This window comes from Mytilus trossulus, chromosome 11 (assembly GCF_036588685.1).
Source record: "Mytilus trossulus isolate FHL-02 chromosome 11, PNRI_Mtr1.1.1.hap1, whole genome shotgun sequence".
In the NCBI taxonomy this organism is placed as follows: Eukaryota; Metazoa; Mollusca; class Bivalvia; order Mytilida; family Mytilidae; genus Mytilus; species Mytilus trossulus.
The window spans coordinates 44,996,843-45,018,933 of record NC_086383.1 but is presented as its reverse complement, the minus strand read 5'-3'; the positions used below and the strand labels follow the sequence as shown (position 1 = coordinate 45,018,933).

At 31.8% G+C, this 22,091-nt stretch overlaps 2 protein-coding genes across 5 annotated transcripts; one reads left to right on the top strand and one right to left on the bottom strand.

The window, feature by feature from the left end:
• Window positions 1–1,280: 1,280 nt before the first annotated feature.
• LOC134691166 (palmitoyltransferase ZDHHC22-like) lies at window positions 1,281–5,991 on the bottom strand. Of its 3 annotated transcripts, none has more exons than XM_063551474.1 (2): window positions 5,950–5,991; window positions 1,281–3,529 (listed from the first exon to the last, which is right to left on the bottom strand). In XM_063551474.1, the coding sequence occupies exon 2, from the start codon at window positions 3,304–3,306 to the stop codon at window positions 2,356–2,358; it is 951 nt and encodes a 316-aa protein (XP_063407544.1). In that variant the 5' UTR covers window positions 3,307–3,529; window positions 5,950–5,991; the 3' UTR covers window positions 1,281–2,355. The 3 variants fall into 3 exon arrangements, with proteins under 3 accessions (XP_063407544.1, XP_063407543.1, XP_063407542.1); XM_063551473.1 differs by lacking the exon at window positions 5,950–5,991 and adding an exon at window positions 5,644–5,780; XM_063551472.1 differs by lacking the exon at window positions 5,950–5,991 and adding an exon at window positions 5,665–5,780.
• On the top strand, window positions 5,771–22,012 carry LOC134691165 (PR domain zinc finger protein 15-like). 2 transcript variants are annotated; one of them, XM_063551469.1, is made up of 7 exons: window positions 5,771–5,909; window positions 7,539–7,588; window positions 9,440–9,530; window positions 10,557–10,719; window positions 12,312–12,558; window positions 14,503–14,672; window positions 17,116–22,012. In XM_063551469.1, exons 2-7 carry the CDS (start codon window positions 7,567–7,569, stop codon window positions 20,749–20,751), a joined length of 4,329 nt encoding a protein of 1,442 aa, XP_063407539.1. In that variant the 5' UTR covers window positions 5,771–5,909; window positions 7,539–7,566; the 3' UTR covers window positions 20,752–22,012. The 2 variants fall into 2 exon arrangements, with proteins under 2 accessions (XP_063407539.1, XP_063407540.1); XM_063551470.1 differs by lacking the exon at window positions 5,771–5,909 and adding an exon at window positions 6,000–6,115.
• The last annotated feature ends 79 nt before the right edge of the window (window positions 22,013–22,091 follow it).

The following is a 22,091-nucleotide window of genomic DNA, read 5'->3' as shown; positions in this document are numbered from 1 at the left end:
AAGCACCTCGTAAGGAACATTCATGCCATGTTTGGTTTCATTCCATTCAGTGGTTCTCTAAAAGAAGTCATTTGTATGCATTTCCCATGGCATAGGGTCCTATGTTAAACTAAGTCCCCCGCTGGCGGCCATCTTGGATGATGGATCGGCTACAAAGTAACAACACTTGGTAAGCACATCATAAGGAACATTCATGCCATGTTTGGTTTCAATCCATTCAGTGGTTCTCTAAAAGAAGTTATTTGTATGCATTTCCCATAGGGGTCTATGTTAAACTAAATCCCCCGCTGGCAGCCATTTTGGATGATGGATAGGCTACAAAGTAACACCACTTGGTCAGCACCTCATAAGGAACATTCATGTCATGTTTGGTTTCATTCCATTCAAGAAGTTCATAATGTAAAAAGTTAACGATGAGGACAACAGACGACGATGGACGCCAAGTGATGAGAAAAGCTCACTTGGCCCTTCAGGCCCGGTGAGCTTAAAAAGGAATGCCTTAAAAAAAATGGTAAACAAAAAATCCCCCCACCACCTTACACTCAATCCCATGCTTTCCTTTGTAGTACAATTTCAGAGAGATACACACACTTCAACATAAGTTATTGTCATGACTATTTGGAAACTAGAAAGTTAGAAACATGCTTCTTTTTTGCCCCTAATTCCTACATATTTTTGGTTATTAAAATAAAACTTCCCTTTGTTATATGGTACATTGTGGTACAATTTCAGAGAGATCCATACAATTACACACAAGTTATTGTCTGGAAACTAGAATAATGCTTGTTTTGTCCCTTTTTTGGCCCTTAGTTCCTAGACTAAATTGGCTCCATAACCCCTAAAATGAATCCAAACTTTCTACTTATGGGTTGAAACATTGTGGTATAGTTTCAGGGCAATTGAAATACTTGTACACAAGTTATTATCCTGAAACTAGAAAAATGCTTGTTTTGGGCCCCAAATTTCTAAACGGTTGGGACCATCATCCCAAAACCGATCCCAACCTTCCTTTCACAGTATTGAACACTCTGAAAAAATTTCATAATGATCTATTTACTTAAACTAAAGTTATTATTCAGAAACCAATGTATCATAGGACGGCGACGACGACATCATACCATTAATAATTTATACGATCCCAAAAAATTTTGGGGTCATATAAAAACACAATCTTATCTCACTGAGAATGAGATAAACTTTTTTATAAACAAAGCAAACAAAGAATATTCCACCTTTAAAATTTTCAACCCAAGCATAAATACAAAGAAAACATGCATATTATACTTGATTTTATTCAAAAATAGAATACAATATATTCTTCAACACAACAAATTATCATTCAAACTTGTAAAGAACATCTTAGTATATGGGCATGAACTTTTACAACCAATTTGAGTAACATTATACATAAATTTATTTAATACAATCAATCATTCATTATAGAAGTCTGTTCGCACAATCCCTTTCTCATGTTTCTTAACAATAAAATTGATGTAAATTTTCTAAAGGACAATAGTAAAAGCAGTAAAGCAACATTTGAATATTTATTCAAATGGGAGATAACTCTACTGAATTTTTTATAAAAGTTTTTGAAGGTAATTTGAAGGCATTCTCTGTTGTTAATTTAATTGTTTTTCATTCAAATGAAAACATGCTGAGGAATAAAATTTCAAGATATTTAGTGACAAACATTGCTCATTATCTCCTTACATGGTGTTTAAATGTCCCAATAAGGAAGGGGGAAACTGAATTTCCCTCAAGATTTTTAACAGCATTACTACAAGTAGTTGTTTCTCTGGTACAAATCTAAAAATAAATGTCAAAAAATTGTAAAGACTACATAATATATAGAATAAACGAGAACACAAGCTTGAAGCTTTGTGTAGTATGATTATGGGGTATCAAGCGATCATGATATGAGTATGAGGCTATGTGGCCAATGTGGGTTCAAAACAATGATTTCTTTGAATAATAATTTAATTTAAAAATATGTACACTTGTGGGATAATATATTAAAAGGGTTTTCTAAAGCTTAAAAAAATACAGTTCTGATGTCGATTTTATTCACAATAGAGGTAATTAGATTTTGTATATATATAAAATGCATTTTTTAAAGCTAAACATAATGTTAAACACAGCAGACAAAAATAAAAAATCATTTCAATTTTTTTTTAAATTAAAATAACTGATTGACAAATTGTTCATGTTCTCTCAAAATGAAAATGAAAATTAAGGATATGAATTATAGTACTGAACAGGATCACATGTATGTGTAGATCTGAACACATGTAATTTTCAATGTTTGAGACCATTGTCAAATTTGATTCTTAATTATATCAACATCTTCAGGATGTTTCACAAATATTTTGTATTCCCATTCATCCAGGTTTTTCCATCTCCTTCATTCTTAAAACATGGCATTGGAAAAATGAAATTCAAAATCCAGAATGGACCAAACACTGATCGAATACTAGTTAACACATTAGTTTGATAGGTTTTCTTTCCTTTAACAAACTCATAACTTGTCTGACCACCCTTTACTAAATTAAACTGCCATATAAAGAAAAATATTGAAGCTAGAAGTGTGGTAATATTAAGATAAAAAATCAAAATGTAAAAAAATATTCCAAATGTGGTACTCCCAAATAACCAAACAACAAGTGCATATGGTAAAAAGTATTTAAAAAATTCTGGTCCAAGAAATGTAACATAGTGGGCACTCAAATATGTCATCATGAAATAAAATGATAATGCACAACACAGCAATGTATGGAAAGCACAACAAATAAAATATCGCTGGTTGTGAAAGCCAACACAACATCCTACGAAGAAACAATGATGGTCACGTTTCAATACACACATATTACAAAGGGGACAATGATGTGTTCTTTCTGGTACATCCTGGTTACACTGTTTGCATGTCTTCCAGTCTTCTCTTGTTGTGGCACTGTAAAGGGGCAAATCTCTTGGAGTACAATAGATTGATTTCTTTGCTCCATACCGTAACATAACATAATTAGCTATGAAATTGAAATAGATGTAAATTGTTAGATAACGTATGGATGAAATTGATTCTTCATCACGATTTCCTGAACCGTCTTCGTAGGCAAATGGAATTGTCACAAAGTATGTGACCACAAATAACATTAGAGAGTATCCTAAAGCATATGATATTCCAAGGTAGTTTAAAGCACGGAGATGGACTTGTTTTGTTTGGTCCAGCTCTGTGTTGGAACTGTTACACAATGTTTCAAGTGATGTAAACAGTTTCCTGAAATAATCAAATACAGCAAGTGGGGGAAGCATTGTTCTATTTTCACTCTCGTTGAAATTAAAGCTTCAATAATTGATTTTCTTTACTTGTGAAAATCTAAATGTCATAAACTTCTGCACTTCTAATAGATTGGAGCTAAACTATATCATTGGTAACCACTTGTTTGTAATTAGCACAGTCTTTGAAGTGATTTTTCACTTGCAGGTTCTTTCAGGTAAGATCAGGTAAGATAAGCTTCTTTTTTTCTTTTAGTATCTGAAATAATAAGCAGAATAGTTGGTCAAGTTAGGTCATATATATAAGACTACAGAAATTGAAGAGCCCTGTAAAATTCTAATTTTTGTTTAGAAAATATATATTATACAGGAACAGTTAAAGAGAACTTTAGAGAAGATACATTAATGTTTTAACATTTTTAATTATATTATTTATCTTTTAAGTCAAATATCTACATTATACAGTCTAAGATTCATCAATTTTTATCAACTTTCATTTTAGTACTTCATCTGTCTATTTTTTTTTTACATACATTGTATATCATGTATATTGAGATGTCAAAATCCATGCTTTAATTCCTGCTTCTTAAATTTGGAGTTAACTTAGGTCAAATTATTACCCAGAAATTTTATAATTATTTACAGTGGCGGATCCAGAAATTTTCATAAGTGGGGGCCCACTGACTAACCTAAGAGGGGGCCCGCTCCAGTCACGCTTCAGTGATTCCCTATATAAGCAACCAAATTTTTTCCCAAAAAGGGGGGCCCGGGCCCCCCCCCCTACATTTTTTTAAATCCCTCTCTGATTTATATATAGGTTAGTGAACAGTTTACTTAATTTATACTTTGGCCTCATCGTTGACATGTAAATTGATACATGATATTTGTTAAAGTATCTGAACATCTGTATTTGGGCTCATTTGCTAGAGCTCAGTTACAGCAGAACAAACCATTAATCGACAAGAGGGAACAGTGACACATAGCCTCAGTGACTCAGGGACTTTCTATACTATACTAGAAAGTACTTTAGGGACTGTACAGTTTCATTTTCCATCAGCGTGCATTTAATTTAATTTAATTTGCAATTTTTATTATGTATAATACAATTTAAAAATATAATTAAGAAATAATTCATGGGGGCTTGAATATATCGTGATTTTACCACGGGTTGGCCCTTTATGACAAATATTTTACCCTGAGCGATAGCGAGGGGTAAAATATCCGCATAAAGGGACAACCCATGGTAAAATCTAGATATATTCAAGCCCCCATGAATCATTTCGATTCTAATAGGACAAATACGGCAAATGTTTTTGGATCGAAGCGCTCTAGGTGGAGGCCATTATTTGCCGTTCTCATAAATTAACGCACTTTTAGATTGGCGTAAAAGAATGAAACAAACAGAATAACTGACAAGCTAAAAACTATTCACAAAACTTTTTAGATAGATTTGGATGAATTTAAAGGATAATTTTCTTATATGTCTTCTATGTATATAAAAAATTGGCTTATACCACATTGTAGCATCAGTTGTTTACGTTTCCTTGATGTGATGATTTTCGGTATCAAAAGCGTGTATTTTCCCGTAAAATGCTTAAATATATAACGTCATCATTCTATGACGCCGAGTACCTCATTCATAAAAAAACATATGACGTGGGAGTACGATAGGAACAGCCAATGCAATATATTCATATTTTACCACGGGTGTGTATTCAAAGCGTTTGAAAGACGTCATGTTAGAATTTTTCATACTCTTCACTCTACACGAAATCCCCATATTATTGATAATTTTCGTTTATATTTCACATCACATTCCTGATCATATGGTATTTATTTATAAAAATCAGATGTGGGTACTCGTAGCCTAGGAATGTCAATTTTAATATTGGTACCCCTATGCAGATACGCGCAGACACTGTCTTTTTTATTTGGTCTTTAATACTGCATTTAACTACCTGAGATAGCAATTACTTGGGGAAGTGTGCGACCCACTTTATAGTATATTCAAAGTTAAGTGTTCTGGTCCATATGAATTTTTCAATGTTTAAGGTTGTGTATGACTTTCTGTTTTAAGCAAAAATGCAAGCATGACAATGACAATTAATTCACATGAACATTTAAACCTTAGATAATGAAAACTGTTAAAAACACAGTTGAATTACCTTAACTGTGCAGCTATGATTGAGGAAATATAACCAAAGTGATAAAAATGTGTTTAAATTTTTGTTGTCATGCATTCCCAAAATTGGGAAATAATAAGAACAAATTAAGAAATTGTTAAACCCAGCTCTTAACCTAAGCATTGATATGAGATTGCCACGCCCCTTTTGAAGATTTTGTGTTTTACAGCAGTATTGTCAATAAATGTACCATAATTTGATATAATGATACCTGGAAGTAATAAATGTAGCATTTGGAAGCATGTTTGGGAAACTAGTTGCTTGTTGTTGATATAATCCAGGAAGTAATTTAGAAAATGTTTTTAGCGCCTGCGCAATTCTTATTTCCTGTTTATTCCTGAAAAATTGCAAGACGCACTTCAACTTCATTTCTTTGAAGTGTACACTATTTATAACAAGAGCATTTGTTTTTGAGGGTTAACTTCTAATCATTACTACAGATTTATCATTTCTAAGGTAAAAATGTATATGTGAGGAGTTTAAATCAGGAATTTACCTTTCAAGAAAATGGCGGAAGGTCGGCGTACCGTTTCGCCATATTTAAAATCAGTAGTTTTGAATTTTGGTTTCACCAAGTAAACAAAAAAAAAAAACACGTGAAAACGTTCAAATCAAAGCAGACCATTTATGATCATTTATAATGAATTTTCAAGACAAAAAAGGTTCAGTGACCGTTATGGATTGTTTATGACTGACCTTTGAAGTTAAAATGCATGTCATTGGGGGCTTTGGCTCCAAAATACAATAATTATAACATTTTGAGGCTTTTCTATAGCAAAATAATTTCAATGACACTTATAAAATTGGGACTACTCATAAGACTATGCTAGAGTTGAAACACAATTTGAGAAAGCTATCGAAGGCAAACTAATTCCAAGTTAATAATTAAAATTTGATCCCAGAATAAAGCAATAATATGATATATCACCAATGTGAAGATCACTCGATCTAGACTCTAATTTTCAGATACACAAACCTGTCATATCTTAACTCAAATAATTCAATCCCTCTCTGTGTAAATGGAGATACACCTTATCACTATTTGTTCGCCATTACTGGGCACCACACATGTTCCCCTAAAATCTTAGCGTCATAATACCAATCAAAATTCATTCAATAGAGAGTGCTAAGAACATGATGAATCAGAATGTGGTATGATGACCTCATTAACTTATGCATGTACATTTACAATCTGGACAGAAAAATAAAAGGTGTATTACTTGCCAATAATCATGATAATAAGATGGAAATTGGAAATTCAGTCAATTAAAGAAGACTTTCACAGTACAGCTTCCAGTCTTAGAGAAGTGACAGCAATATCGCAACACATGTTTAGGGATTGACCTAAATCTAAATTTAAAATTAATATTATAAGCTCTCCTGTCATGTCTGTGATGCTCATCATTAATTTACAGATTATTGATAGAATTTCCAATTCCTGTGACAATTAAGACAAATCTTCACCGAGACCAAATGACATACATGTACAAGTTAATAATCACCCTGCTTCCTATATCATTGTATATTGTTCATGTTGTTTTATACATACATTTTACATGTACAGTACCAATCTGACATCTAGACGGATTAAGGCATCCATAAAAATAAGTCCTTACCCGTACTGTAAATCAGGCTGCATGCTATGAGGCCTTTTTATTAAAGGGGGAAGTTTCCCAATATTTAAATCAAATAATAACATTAACACATTAAACACCAATTCTATATATATTGATATTTTAATAATGTATTTGAATTATATATATACTCTAATTGAGTACAAAAAATTGTTATATTTGACAATGTCTAGCATATCAGCCATTTGTGATGAAATAAAAATCAGACATTGTTGCAAAGGCTTGATCAAATCCCTAAACTGTATAATATCCATAAATATGAGGTGAAAAATATAGTGTATAGGATATAGATTTTTCAATATTTTTATAAACTGTCACACATCATTGTGAGGCAAGACTATTTAGATTCTGATTATATTGTTGTTTTGGAAAGATACTTCTGTGTTATTGTAAAAAGATTCCCTCAATTAACTGTTTTGCATTTGACTTATTAAATTATTGTATTTTGCAGGCATGAGAAGTGTTTTGATTAATAACTTATGATGGAGACTCCATTAGAAGGTAAGAAATATTTAATTAAACATTGAGGTACTGGAGAAACACAGAAATTAAGGGCCCACAAGGGGCATATAGTCCAGTCAAACTAAGATTTAACCTCAAACTAATTGCAACAGAAAATGTTTTAGTTCTAATCTATAGTATTATGCCCTTTATATACACAGACAAAAGTCCCATAACATCTTATTTGAGGAAAACTCAAAATCAGCATTTTAAATTTCCTATGGAAATTAACATTGGGAGGGGAGATAACTCTTGCAAAAATTAATCTTTTTTGGTCAGTTTTTGGTTGTTTTTCTTGAAATTTATGTATAGTATGATACTTTGATGGGGTTATAAGTTTGTATTTGACTAAATTATATAATCTTCTGCTCATGAAAAGTACAAAACCGAAGTGTTATGGGTAGTTTGTTTTTTTTCGTACATTTTTCATTTAAGAAATTGCAAATTTGAAGCTTTGTAACCATTTTGAAAAAATAATGTGAAAATTTGGTATTGTTTATATCTGCATATTATATTTTTTCAGCAACTTACTTTTCTTAAGAAACTTAAAACCACAAAAAGAAGAATACATGCTTAATTATTTTTATTAAATTTGAGATTCTTTACCTTGACATCTTGAAAAATTCAATAAATGGTCAACTAATAAATTATGAAATCTTGATTATAGCTTGGTAAAATATATGAAAACAACTGTAGAGTTGTTTGTAATACTCTAAAGACTTCTAAAAAATCAAGAATCAATACATTCTGATGAATAGAAGCCGTAAAGTTATAATTTTGTATCAATTTTTATTGATATTTCTGCCTTTTTTGCAAGAGTTATTTCCCTTTTCAATGCAAATCTCCATAGGAATATTAATGGTGATTTTTTCAGTTTTCCTCAAGTTAGATTTTATGGGACTTTTTTTTGTGTATATTTGGGGTATAATGCTAGAGATTAAAACTTAAAAATCTTCTGTTGCAATTACTTTCAGGTTAGGTCAAATATATGCTAGATTGACTGGACTAATACAGAGCATACATGAATAAGGAAAAAGAATATTGATTTGCATAGATACATAGATACAAACATTTTTTTTACATACAGTAACAATACAATTACTATAACTCATATTCACTTTAATAAATTTACCAACAGCATTAAGGACCTGATTGTCTTCACAGTTTAATAAATAAATAAATTTATGCTGATTATCAAGTATAGAAAAAATTGGAATTCTTTGGCAAACAAAGTCAAAGAGAGCATCTGTATCTGATTTGAAATTTTCACAGTTAGTTAAAAAATGAATTTCATCTTCAACACAGCCAGAGGAGCATTTTTTACAAATTCTTTCATTTTGTGGAATATTTGAAAAACGTCCAACTTCAATTTGAAGCTTATGAGCAGAAATACGTAATTTGCATATAGATCTTCTAAAATCAAAGTCCTTAATTAAAGAAAGATAATTTTCATAACCAAAATATCTGGAGGTGAAAAGAATCCCCCTCCCCCAGCTTAAATTAACCTACAAGTTCTTAGTATACACCACTTTTCTCCAGTTCAAAATATTAGTTCCAAATTGATAAATATTGTGTTTTGTTAGGTGGAACAAAATATATGTCGAGTTGACACCCCCACTTAAATAAGTATAGGAATATATATATTTAAAATTTATTGGCGAGTCTAACCTATGGCAATCAAAACTGCAATTTTTTTACGTGTGCATGTAAAACAAATTTCGCTGTAGAAGGGTCTAAAAACAGCACAAACAACATTTTCCAAAAGACCAAAAACGTGAAAAAGTATATTTAAACATTATTATATATATTTAAAATTTATTGTATACACATCATACACATGTTATATTTTAGGCTGTGATGTATGTGGTGAAGATCATGCTACAGTGCTATGTCCTGAACTTGGTCTACAGAATTCTGACCTTGAAGATGTTGTAGTTACAAGGTATATAGAGAGGCATCCACAAACAAAACTTATATTATGTTGCATGGTAAAAAAATGTACATTGCAGATTTAAGGAAGCTGGCTTGTCATGTTTTGGAATTTTGGTCTGATTTTCAAAATCCTCAGGTTTTATCCATTTGAATGCCTTAGCAAATTTTGCCCGGTGACCCCAATTTTTTTAATTTATAATTCTTTTACATGTATAATGGTAAGCTGTCTGTTAAAGTCTTATAGAATTTTGATTATTTTTTAATAGTTTTTGGGACTTAAACTTTTCAATGATAAATCTATGAAAAGTCAAGAGAGAACATTTTCCCGCCAAAATTTCAATGGCTTATATCTATCGGAAACAAGCAATATAAACTAGTGTTTTGAAAAGTTAATTACTTTGAAACTGAGAAGCAAACTCCCTTAATTCTAAGAACTGACTATAAAGCAGGGGAACAACTGTTCTATTGTTGTTATCTCTCAAACTTTAAAACAATTCATTAGCATGTACTTATTGGATAATGTATACAGATTTTGTGGTAGCAATGTTTTAAAAAGTTTAAATATGTTATAAACATATATATGATATAAAAATTGTAAATATCAGCATCAAGTGTGGGTCTCATTGAGGTCTAAGCGTGATGCAGGATTGCCGATTTTTCCTAAATGTGAAAATCAAATTATTGTGTCTTGAAAATGGGAAATGAGGTCTTGCAGGACCTGGGAAATGATAAAAAAATGAGAATTGCTTACGCACATAGTGTAAGCTGGATACGGGAATATAACAAAACAGTAAGCTGGATCCGGGATCAGAACCCCCCAATGAGTCCCCCTCAAGTGGATTAATGGGATTTTTACTCAATAGGTTTATACAATTGGTACAATAAAAAGCAGCAATAAAAAACAAGATGTTTGGAATAAGAAAGAAAAAAGGTAAATCTGTAAATGTAAGTGGTAAAAGTTCTTTGGTATTTGTAAAATTTAAATAATACAGTTTAAAGAAACACATACAAAATATATGCATTAAAACTTTTGCAGGGCAAGACTGACATTACCTCATACTCTGCAAGCAGTAGATTTAGGCAATGGGGAGGTGACCGTTTACAGTACTGAAAATCTTTGTAAAAAAACACAGTTTGGACCTTATGAAGCCAAGAGGACAACACATGAATTTAATGATGATGGTTTATTTGTTCTGAAGGTGAATTTATCATTACATGTATAATGGTTATTCCATATATAAGTTCATATTTGTGTAAAAAGATTTAAAAAAAGAAATATTTCACTGTACTACGTTTTTATACGACCTCAAAAATTGAAATTTTTTTTGGTCGTATATTGGTATGACGTTGGCGTCATCATCGTTGTCTGAAGACATTTGGTTTTCACACTATAACTTTAGTAAAAGTAAATAGAAATCTATGAAATTTAAACACAAGGTTTATGATAAAAAAAAAGGCAGGTTGGGATTGATTTTGGGAGTTTTAATCCCAACAGTTTAGAATTTAGTGGCCAAATAGGGGCCAAATAATCATTTTTCTTGGTTTTCGCACAATAATTTTAGTAGAAGTAAATACGAAATTTTATTACAAGGTTTATGACCACAAAAGGAAGGTTGGGATTGATTTGTGAGTATTGGTCCCAACAGATTAGAAATTAGGATCCAAAAGGGTCCAAAATTAAACTTTGTTTGATTTCATCAAAAAATGAATTATTGGGTTCTTTGATATGCCAAATCTAACCGTGTATGTAGATTCTTAATTTTTGGTCCTGTTTTCAAATTGGTCTAAAGGGTCAAATTTAAACTCTTTTTGATTTTAACAAAAATTGAATTGTTGGAATTCTTTGATATGCTGAATCTAAACATGTACTTATATTTTTGATTATGGGCCCAGTTTTCAAGTTGGTCCAAATTGGGGTCTAAAATTGAACATTATTTGATTTCATCAAAAATTGGATTCTTGGGGTTCTATGATATGCTGAATCTAACCATGTATTTAGATTTTGGATATTGGACAATAATAGGTAAAATTTTTAAGTTTTTAAGTTTAAGTTCTTAGACCACATACATTTTGTGTCAGAAACCTATGTTATATAACTATTTAATCACAATCCAAATTCGAATCTGTATCAAGCTTAAATGTTGTGTCCATACTTGCCCCAACTGTTCAGGGTGTGACCTTGGCAGTCGTATAGAGCTGCACCCTGCCTAGCATCTGGTTACAGAATGATATGGGTTTTTCTTCATTGTTGTAGACTGCACTGTAGCATTTAGTTGATTAGGCCTGTTTCATTTGGACTCTCTGGGAAAGTTGTTATATTGACAATCATACCACATCTCCTTACTTTATATTAAATATATTGTAGAATTTCAAAAAGAAGATGAAAATACCATAGAAACTAATTATAAGGATTTCTGTAGTTTCACATCACACAGTATACACACAATGAAATTACTTATTGTTTACATTGATAAAGCTGTAGCAAGCAATATCCAAATATCATCCTTGTAGAATGTAAAGAGAAAATTTTACATAGTAAATCCAAGGCCTTAACTAGATCTTTTATTTTAGTGAGGCAGAGTAATTGAGCCAGGCGTAGCGAGTCGATTTTTGTTGGCAGGGTATGGATTAATGGTGAAAAATCCTGCATTCTGAGCATTTCCAGAGGGCTTGAAAATGTTTAGAGTTTGGACACTTTTTATATTCACGTTAAACATTATTGAGAAAGTCACATGAATAATTGCCTGCAAAAAATAAGTTGATTTACTTTAAATGACATTTATTTTTTAAGATTTTGACAAAAGATGGCATGAATGTCAGTCTGGACACAACAGAGGAAAGTGAATGCAACTGGATGTGTTTGGTCCAAGCTGCTACTGAAGCACATCAACAGAATTTGATTGCATACCAACTGGGTACCAGTATATTCTACAGTACAACCAGGAATATTGACCCTGGGACAGAGTTACATGTGTGGTATGCTCCACAGTATGCCAGACGCCTGGGAAAACAACCTAATCCTGATGGCTATAGTAAAGGTAATACTATCAGTCAGGAGTAATACTGTCAGTAAGGGGTAATACTATCAGGCAGGAGTAATACTATCAGTCAGGAGTAATACTGTCAGTAAGGGGTTATACTTCTTCTAGTCTTATTCTTTTACTTAAACAGTAACATTTACTTTTATCATGTTTATAAGTATTTTGTAAGATTTTGATTCTCTTTTCAAAGTTTGAATAATTTTTTTAACCACCCTTTTAATTCTTTTATTTTTGGAGATAAACCCATATAAACTGAAAAATTTTCTGGTGTGGTGTGGTAATAATTTTGATTAAATTTCAATCTTTTATCTTCAAGACCTAAAATAAGATGTAAGTAACTAAGTAAATTGCTCCTGTGAGGCTTCTGAGTGAACAGTATTTTGAGAACACACATGATTTGCATTGTCCATAATATTATACTTTTATGAATAGACATTTATTAATGACAGAATGTCAGACAATTTTAAAACACAGTACATGTATTGTAGTCAGAAGAAATTCACGACAAGAAGAAAATATGATTAATTTGTATAAAGTGTTAAAATAAAATCTAAGGGAAATAACTCTACCTCAAAATAATTTCCCTTTAAATATTGCAAATAAATAAAAACAAAAAACTAAAGTATTCCAAAATTTGTCCAGGTTCAAATATGGGTAAAAAAAAGACCTCATTTGATAACTGTATTGGACAGTTCATTTCATTATAAGGCTGTGTGGTACTGGTAGGATTTAAGTTGATATGAACACAAACTAAAACTTTAACCTGACAGACAGATGCACAGACCAGAAAATATAATGTCCATCTTCTATCTTAGAGAAAACGTAATGTCCATCTCCTATCTTAGAGAAAACATAATGTCCATCTTCTATCTTAGAGAAAACATAATGTCCATCTCCTATCTTAGAGAAAACATAATGTCCATCTTCTATCTTAGAGAAAATGTTATGTCCAACTGTTATCTTAGAGAAAAAATAACTCAATCTTCTATCTGAGAGAAAAGATAATGTCCATCTTCTATCTTAGAGAAAAGATAATGTCCATCTTCTATCTGAGAGAAAACATAATGTCCATCTTCTATCTTAGAGAAAAGATAATGTCCATCTCCTATCTTAGAGAAAACATAATGTCCATCTTCTATCTTAGAGAAAATGTTATGTCCAACTGTTATCTTAGAGAAAAAATAACTCAATCTTCTATCTTAGAGAAAACATAATGTCCATCTTCTATCTTAGAGTAAACATAATGTCCATATTCTATCTTAGAAAAAACGTAAAGTTCATCTTTCATCTTAGAGAAAACATAATTTCCATTTTCTATCTTAGAGAAAACATAATTTCCATTTTCTATCTTAGAGAAAAGATAATGTCCATCTTCCATCTTAGAGAAAACATAATGTCCATCTTCTATCTTAGAGAAAACATAATGTCCATCTTCTATCTTAGAAAAAATGTAATGTCCATCTTCTATCTTAGAGAAAACATAATGTCCATCTTCTATCTTAGAAAAAATGTAATGTCCATCTTCTATCTTAGAGAAAACATAATGTCCATCTTCTATCTTAGAGAAAACATAATGTCCATCTTCTATCTTAGAAAAAATGTAATGTCCATCTTCTATCTTAGAGAAAACATAATGTCCAAATTCTATCTTAGAAAAAATGTAATGTCCATCTTCTATCTTAGAGAAAACATAATGTCCATCTTCTATCTTAGAAAAAATGTAATGTCCATCTTCTATCTTAGAGAAAACATAATGTCCATCTTCTATCTTAGAGAAAACATAATGTCCATCTTCTATCTTAGAGAAAACATAATGTCCATCTTCTATCTTAGACGAGGCATACAAAAAAATATTGCATTAATCTCATACATGTACAATATTCTACCAGCATGGTATATCAAGAATGATTTTGTAATATTTGTAGATTTTTTTGTTTTCAGTTATGCTAGGGATGAAGGTTGTCTATCCATCAGTAGATGAATTGGCAGAAAGTCAGATCATCAAAAATGTTGTGGAAGAGGGAAGCAAACATTTGAATCAACCACCAGAAGAGGCCATTGAAAACCAACAAATGGAGATAAATACTTCATTAGAACAAGGAATGTCACAGGTAACAAGACAAAAAAGTTAATTATGCAAAGGACAAACATCAAAGACAACAAAAACAAACTTGCAATGTAGTTTGATTTCTAGAAAGATTGGTTGATTTCTGTCACCACTACAAAAATAAGAATATAATATAAAAAAGAAGATGTGGTATGATTGCCAATAAAACAACTATCTACAAAAGACCAAAATGACACAAACATTAACAACTATAGGTCACCGTACGGCCTTCAACAATGAGCAAAGCTCATACCACACAGTCAGCTATAAAAGGCCCCGATAAGACAGTGTAAAACAATTCAAACGAGAAAACTAATAGCTTTATTTATGTAAAAAAATGAAGGCTAGATTGCCATAGAAACAATTCTCTAAGATTACTTTTACTGTTGAATGGTTTTATGTGATATCCGTTTGACGTGGCTCGGTACTTATACATCTCGTCAATGTGTTTGTTTTGGCTTTCGTTTTTTGGTGATTTGTTTTGTATATGTGACTCTTTGTATTTCTTTTGTGCTTATAACATGACTCTGTACTTTAAAAGATCCCGTCAGTATGATATTTGTCTATAATATGTCATTATGATATATTTCTATTATGAATTACTTTAAACGTTGAACCACAAACGTCAAAATCAATCAATGGCGTAGTGGAATTGACAATTTTTGGATTCTCATAAATTCTATGTATAACTTTTGAACTAGTTTGAATCTCGGTCTATTTCTGTAATTTATTCTTACATACTTTTGATTTTTTAACTCTGTATGCGTACATTGCCTAGGGAAATTTTTTTTTAAAATTGTTTGTATGCACATTGAACAAAAAATTTATGTGACGTATATAATTTTTCTAACGTCAGACACTCAAATCAATCCATGTGTTCTTAGACAGTAGATGTTATTGTGTCCTGTTCAATTGTTCCCTTTAAAAAGTTTTGGATTCTCATATATTCTATGTATAATTTTTGGACTAGTTTGAATCTCGGTCTATTTCTGTAATTTATTCTTACATACTTTTGATTTTTTAACCCTGTATGCGTACATTGCCTATGTAAATTTTAAAATTGTTTGTATGCACATTGAACGACAAATTTATGTGACGTATATAATTTTTCTGACGTCGGACACTCAAGTAGATCCATGTGTTCGTGGATAGGTTTTTGTGTCCTGTTAAATTGTTCCTTTTAAAAGTTTTTGATTCTCATAAATTCTATGTATAACTTTTGGACTAGTTTGATTTCTGTAATTTATTCTTACATACTTTTGATTTTTTAACCCTGTCTGCGCTCATTGCCTATGTAAAATTTAAAATTGTTTATAATCCAGGTACTTTTGATAACTATTGTATGCACATTGAACGACAAATTTATGTGACGTATATAATTTTTCTGACGTCAGACACTCAAATCAATCCATGTGTTCGTAGATAGTAGATGTTGTTGTGTCCTGTTAAATTGTTATACGATGATGACTGATGTTCCCATATTTTGACTATTTTATTGATTGTGACTGTTTATTTAACGCATCATGTAAATGTAACGGAATTTGATGAGACTGTTATTAAAGTGAGAGGGTTAGGGCTATAGAACCAGGTTTAATCCACCATTTTCTACATTTGAAAATGCCTGTACCAAGTCAGGAATATGACAGTTCTTGTCCATTCGTTTTTGATGCGTTTTGTTTTTTGATTTTGCCATGTGATTATGGACTTTCCTAATTGATTTTCCTCTCTGAGTTCAGTATTTTTGTGATTTTACTTTCTACTAGAGACCAAATAACATAAATGTAAGCATCTATAGGTAACGGGATGGCCTTCAACATTGAGCATTACCCATACCATATAGTCAGCTTTGAAAAACGATTTTGTTCTTCCTTATCGTCCATTTTGGACACTAAATCATTTCATCATGTTTAAATTGTAATTTCTCCAAAATCCCACCAATAAGTTTCCAATTTACCCATTTTTGGGGGAGATTTTTGTATTATATCCAAAAAATCATAAGAGACAGATAAAAACTTAAATAGGCAAACATGGTCAGTCAACATTATCTATATCGACAGGCATCTCCTTATTTGAGTTATTGCTCTCTAAAATGAAGATTTATACTAATTTTAAGTATTTTTGCCCATTATCTTGACAACTATAATAGACAAATCGACATTGTAATTGGTCAAAATAACCAGTAAGTTAAGATCTGCAAGTAAGAGAATTTTTGAAGAAATCATTTGTAGGAGTGATTGCTGTTCAATGACAATTTATTCCCACCTTTTCTAAGTTTTGGGTAAAAACTTTTTTAAAAGTAGATAGCGAGAAACATTAAACAGTAGACCAACAAGAAACTGATTTTTGTTATGAATACTATTCTAGTCCACAATGTTGGGGATGCACAAATACCTAACTGACAACACATACTCCTGAGAACCTCTATTTTAATCTACTTTTTGTTTCAGACTGAAGAAGATGAACAACAGTTGATACCAATAACAAACTATAGATGTCGACGTTGTGGAGAAGGATTTATGACGGAGATTGAGCTTGGAAAACATATTAGAGAACATATAAATCCACCAGGGTCTGGCAGAAGAGGAAGATTACCAAAAGTGGACAAAGTCATCAAGATTTTACCAAAGAAAAAGAAAACAGGAAAAGTGGAGAAAGAGGATACAGATAGCTGTGAGAATGATGAAGAATTCACACCTAAATCTTACCAAATGTTCAAAGTAGAACCTCAAGATCCGACACGCTTACGAGTTCTGCCGAAACGTAGACTGAAGGGGAAAAGGACTACTGGGTTCTTAGTTGATGAAGAATTTCTGCTAACAAAATCTCAAATTAAAACAGAACCTGAAGAAATCACAGCAGAAGTACATGTTGAGATCATAAATAAAGATGAGTCATCTTCCCTTAAAAGAAAACGTGGCAGACCATCTCAAAAGAGTAGTAAAACTGCAGGGTCTCCATGTTCAAAAAGGAAAAAAATATTTGAAAAAGAGATTGAAACAGAGAAATGTATAAAGCAGTCAGATGAACCGAGAAATGATTGTGCAGGAGAATTGCTTGAGAAATTGGATACAGTAAATACAGATGATAACACTGTTGAATTTCAGGATACTGACGACAAAATTGTAGATGATGATCAGAATATGAAATTAATGAAATTAATAAGCACAGCTGCTGAAACAAATGAAATTATTGATGCTCCAGCTATTCAAGCTGACAACGACAATCAGGTTGAGAATGCGAATGCTATAACAGAGGAAGTCACATCAAACAATGAGTACAGTTCTGCAGTGTTAGAGTCATCAGAGTTTCCTTCTGATTATCTTGTGGCGTCAAACAATACAATAAAAGAGAGTGAACAGGGAAAGAATGAAGAATTTAATAAAACATCAGAAGAGGCAGGAGATACAGAAGAGAATGGAAAATTATCAGCTGTTGAAACTGAACAGAAAGAAAAAGATGGAGAAACCAGCAGCAAAGAGAACATGGAAGAAGAAACCAGCATAGAGAAACAAGATGAAGAAATCAGCCAAGAGAACATCCACGAAGAAATCAGCAATGAGAAAAAAGATGAAAGAACTAGCAAAGAAATCATAGATGAAGAAACTAACATAGATAACATAGATGATGAAGAGAGCAGTGATAAAAGCAGTGGGAAATCAGAAAAAGAAAACTCTAAAAATAAAAAAGATGACACCAAAAAAATTCACAAGAAAATAACCAAATCAAAAAAGGAAAAAGATAAAATGAAAAGAAAGGCAAGATTACTACCTATACCAATGGAAGTGAGAGATACGCCCAATGGTAAAGAATATGTTTGTACCATCTGTAATAAAAAATATAATACTGAAAGGTACTTGCGTCTTCATGCTCCAAAACACACAAGTGAATTTAGGTGTGAAACTTGTGGCAAGTCTTTTGCTAGGAAGGAAAGTTTACAAAAACATGAATGTCGTTTTTCTGCTAAGATTATTACAAAGGAGCCAACTGAATCAGGACAACAGACAGAAGGTAATCCAATTTATAGTTGTTCTAAATGTGAAGAACAGTTCTATGACCTGGTAGAAGCAGAGAATCATTTACAAGTACACAGGATTGGAATTACATGTGAACATTGTAAACAAGTTTTCTTAAAACGGGTCCAATGGAACCAGCATGTTTGTCCTGATGTGGAAAAATCCAGATATTCATGTGACATTTGTTTCCAGACATTTGGGAATGAACAGAGCTTGTTCCGCCATGTTGCAATGCACACTGATATTTATAAATGTGAAAAGTGTGCGAAATGCTTTTCACGGAAGGATTCTTTGCTTCGTCATATTACTACTTGTTGTCCAGACAAGGCCGAGGATTACGGTGTTTTCTCATGCAGAAAATGTAGTAAAACTTTTGGAACAAAGTTAGGATTGGAAAATCATGAAGCAAGATGCAGCATGCATTGTTGTGATGCCTGTTTCCAAGTCTTTGATACAAAACCCAGTTTGGATGAACATAAATGCAGGCCTCTACCAGAAAACAGCGACTCCAGCACAAAACAAGTCAAATTTAGCTGTAGCGAATGTAACAAATCGTTTAAAAACTTGCATTATCTTCTCCAGCATAAACAAGTTCACTGTAATTCTCATGAATGTGAGGTTTGTGGCAAAAGGCTGAAAAGTCAGGAAGATAAGGATGATCATGAGAGATTCTGTCTCGCAGTGAATAAAATCAAAATGGAAGGAAAAATAAAATGCGATCGTTGTGGAGAAGAGTTCTTTTTAGCAAAGGAATACAAAGAACATTACCAGACACACACTCACACATATCACTGTGAAAAGTGTGATAAACGATTCGTAAAAATAGGCACTTTACACACTCACCAATGTGTGACAGCAGAAGGTGTTAATTGTCAGTTTTGTAAAAGAGATTTTAAAAGTAAAAAGACATTCCAACTGCATATGGTCACACATTCAGATATTGTGTCCCAGTGTCCAAAATGCAGTAAATATTTTGAAAATGACCTTTTTGATGACCATCCATGTGATGTCGAAGAATCAAAAGAAGAAGAATCAACTGCAAAGTATATGTGTCATCTTTGTGGGAAAAATTTTGTCAGTACTAGTAATCTGAACAAACACATGAAAGTACATGGCGACAAGTCCATATCTTGTCCGTATTGTGACAAAAAGTTTCATTATCCAGAATATCTTAAAGTTCACATTGCAGGTGTTCATGAAAAGAAGACACAGTATCAATGTTCTGAATGTGGGAAAATTTTAACCTCAAAACCAGGACTTGTGTCACATATGAAATTATTTCACTGTGACGCTAAAGAAGTCTATCCATGTCCAGAATGTGGGAAATGTTTCAGTCAGAAAGGAAATATGAAAACACACATGTTTTCTCACGGTAAAGAACGAACATTTCAATGCACATTTTGTACCAAGGCATTCAAATATCCTGAGCAGCTCAAACGTCACAAGCTATGTCACACATTGGGTATGAAATTCCTATGTGAAATTTGTGAGAAATCATTTGTGAAGGATTATGAACTACAAAAACACATTCAGGTTAATCACAGTAATAAAATGTATGTGTGTGAGTTTTGTGGGTCTCGATGTGGACTTAAGCATACATTACAGAGACATTATAAAAGAAAGCACAATGCGTCTGCTCACCTGGTTGATAATGCTGAATACCTTGAATCACGGTATCAAGAAGTTGATATTGACAACTCATCTATGAACAGGACAAATATTGTTTCAATGGTGGAGTTAATGCCACAAGCTGCAGCAGAAGCTTTGAGTAGTCTGTCTACATCAGTGGGTCAACAAACTGTCATCTCTAATGAAGTGGCACAATTAATTAGTCAGGATGGAACTATAGTACAACTTCCAGGCCATGACAACATGTTTACAATCCCTACAAGTCAGGGCGGTGGTGGTGATGAGCAGACAGTAGTCATTCTTCAGATTGTTAATCCTCAGGAACAACAAATAGAAGTCCAAGAAATGGAAACTCAGGTCATCGACACAATGGAGTTAGAAACAACAAGTCAAGATGTAACAGACTATCAATATACTGAAAATATCATCAGTACTTCTTAAATCTGATAAACATAAATTAGGTTACTGTATTTTTTTTGGTTTTGTTTTAAAGTTCTGGATTAATGCTACTGTGTTTAATAAGGTACACTGTCACATCTCCTTGTTGAATGATTATGATGGTTTTTTTTATTGATATTTTTTTTCTAAAGCAATGTTAACCCAGAACTCAACTGACATGAAGTTTGACAATAATTAAAATAAATCTGAAACTTATTAACTTAATTAAGTCAAATAATGTTTTGGAAACATGTTTTGATGATTTTTGTGCTAAATCAAAAACTATTTTCTTTTAGGGAAGATGTATGTGTGTGTTCCTTTCTATATGCCTGACATTTGTGTTCTCTAAAAAAGTTATCTTTAAAATATTATAAGGACAAAGACTATATAAATTACTCCTGATTAAATCTGTGTTTTGTACTAAATTAAAATATTTAAAAAAAAGATCACATACTTGTATGCTGTCAAATTTTTATTTTATTGAATTAAATTCACACACATGTTTTGGTGATAATTTTGTACATGTTGTAAACATGTATTAAAATAGGTATTGCACAATCACAGTGAAAAAAAAACATTTAATTGTATGTTATTCATTTCAAGTACATTTATACCTGTTCATGCAGTTAATGCAAGGACATACCAGTAAATGCTAATGAAAAGAGATTCAGATTTGTCACAAGGTTGTAAAACATACTGTTTTTTTGTTTTTTTTTTCATCTCATTTAATTGTTATGCATTGAAGACAATTTTGTTTCTGTCATTTTTACAGTTGAAACATCACAACAGTTGTACAAATCTGACTTTTATTAAAATGTGTGAATGATATTGAGTGATAAGAAGAGCATGAATTTGTTGTAAATAATCTGTGATCACATCTGTATGTTCCTGTCTTAGGTTGTTGGATGATTTTTTGGATTTAGATGATACCAGTTGAAAATATCATGCAAGTGACCATTCTTTTAAAGAGTGCATTCTTCAGGACTAAAAATACTCATATAAATTTGTGTTTTTTTATCCAGGTTAAATGTATGTAACATAATAGTCGCTGGTTTTAACTGAAAATGTTCACATATTTATTGCTGCGACATGTACAAAAATCATATGTTATTTAAAAAAAGTTTAAAGATACATTTAACAAAAAAAATTATGAATGTGACAAAATTTAAGATACAAATACTCGTTATCGATTACATTTTTCAGATTTTCCTGTTTTGTTTTTTTATCATGTTTATGAATGTTCTTTATTTGTGTGAATTGAATATTTGTATGGTTAATTTAAAGCTATTGAATAAAAAATATTTCAAAATGTATTTGTTGATTGTAAAATCAATACTGAACAA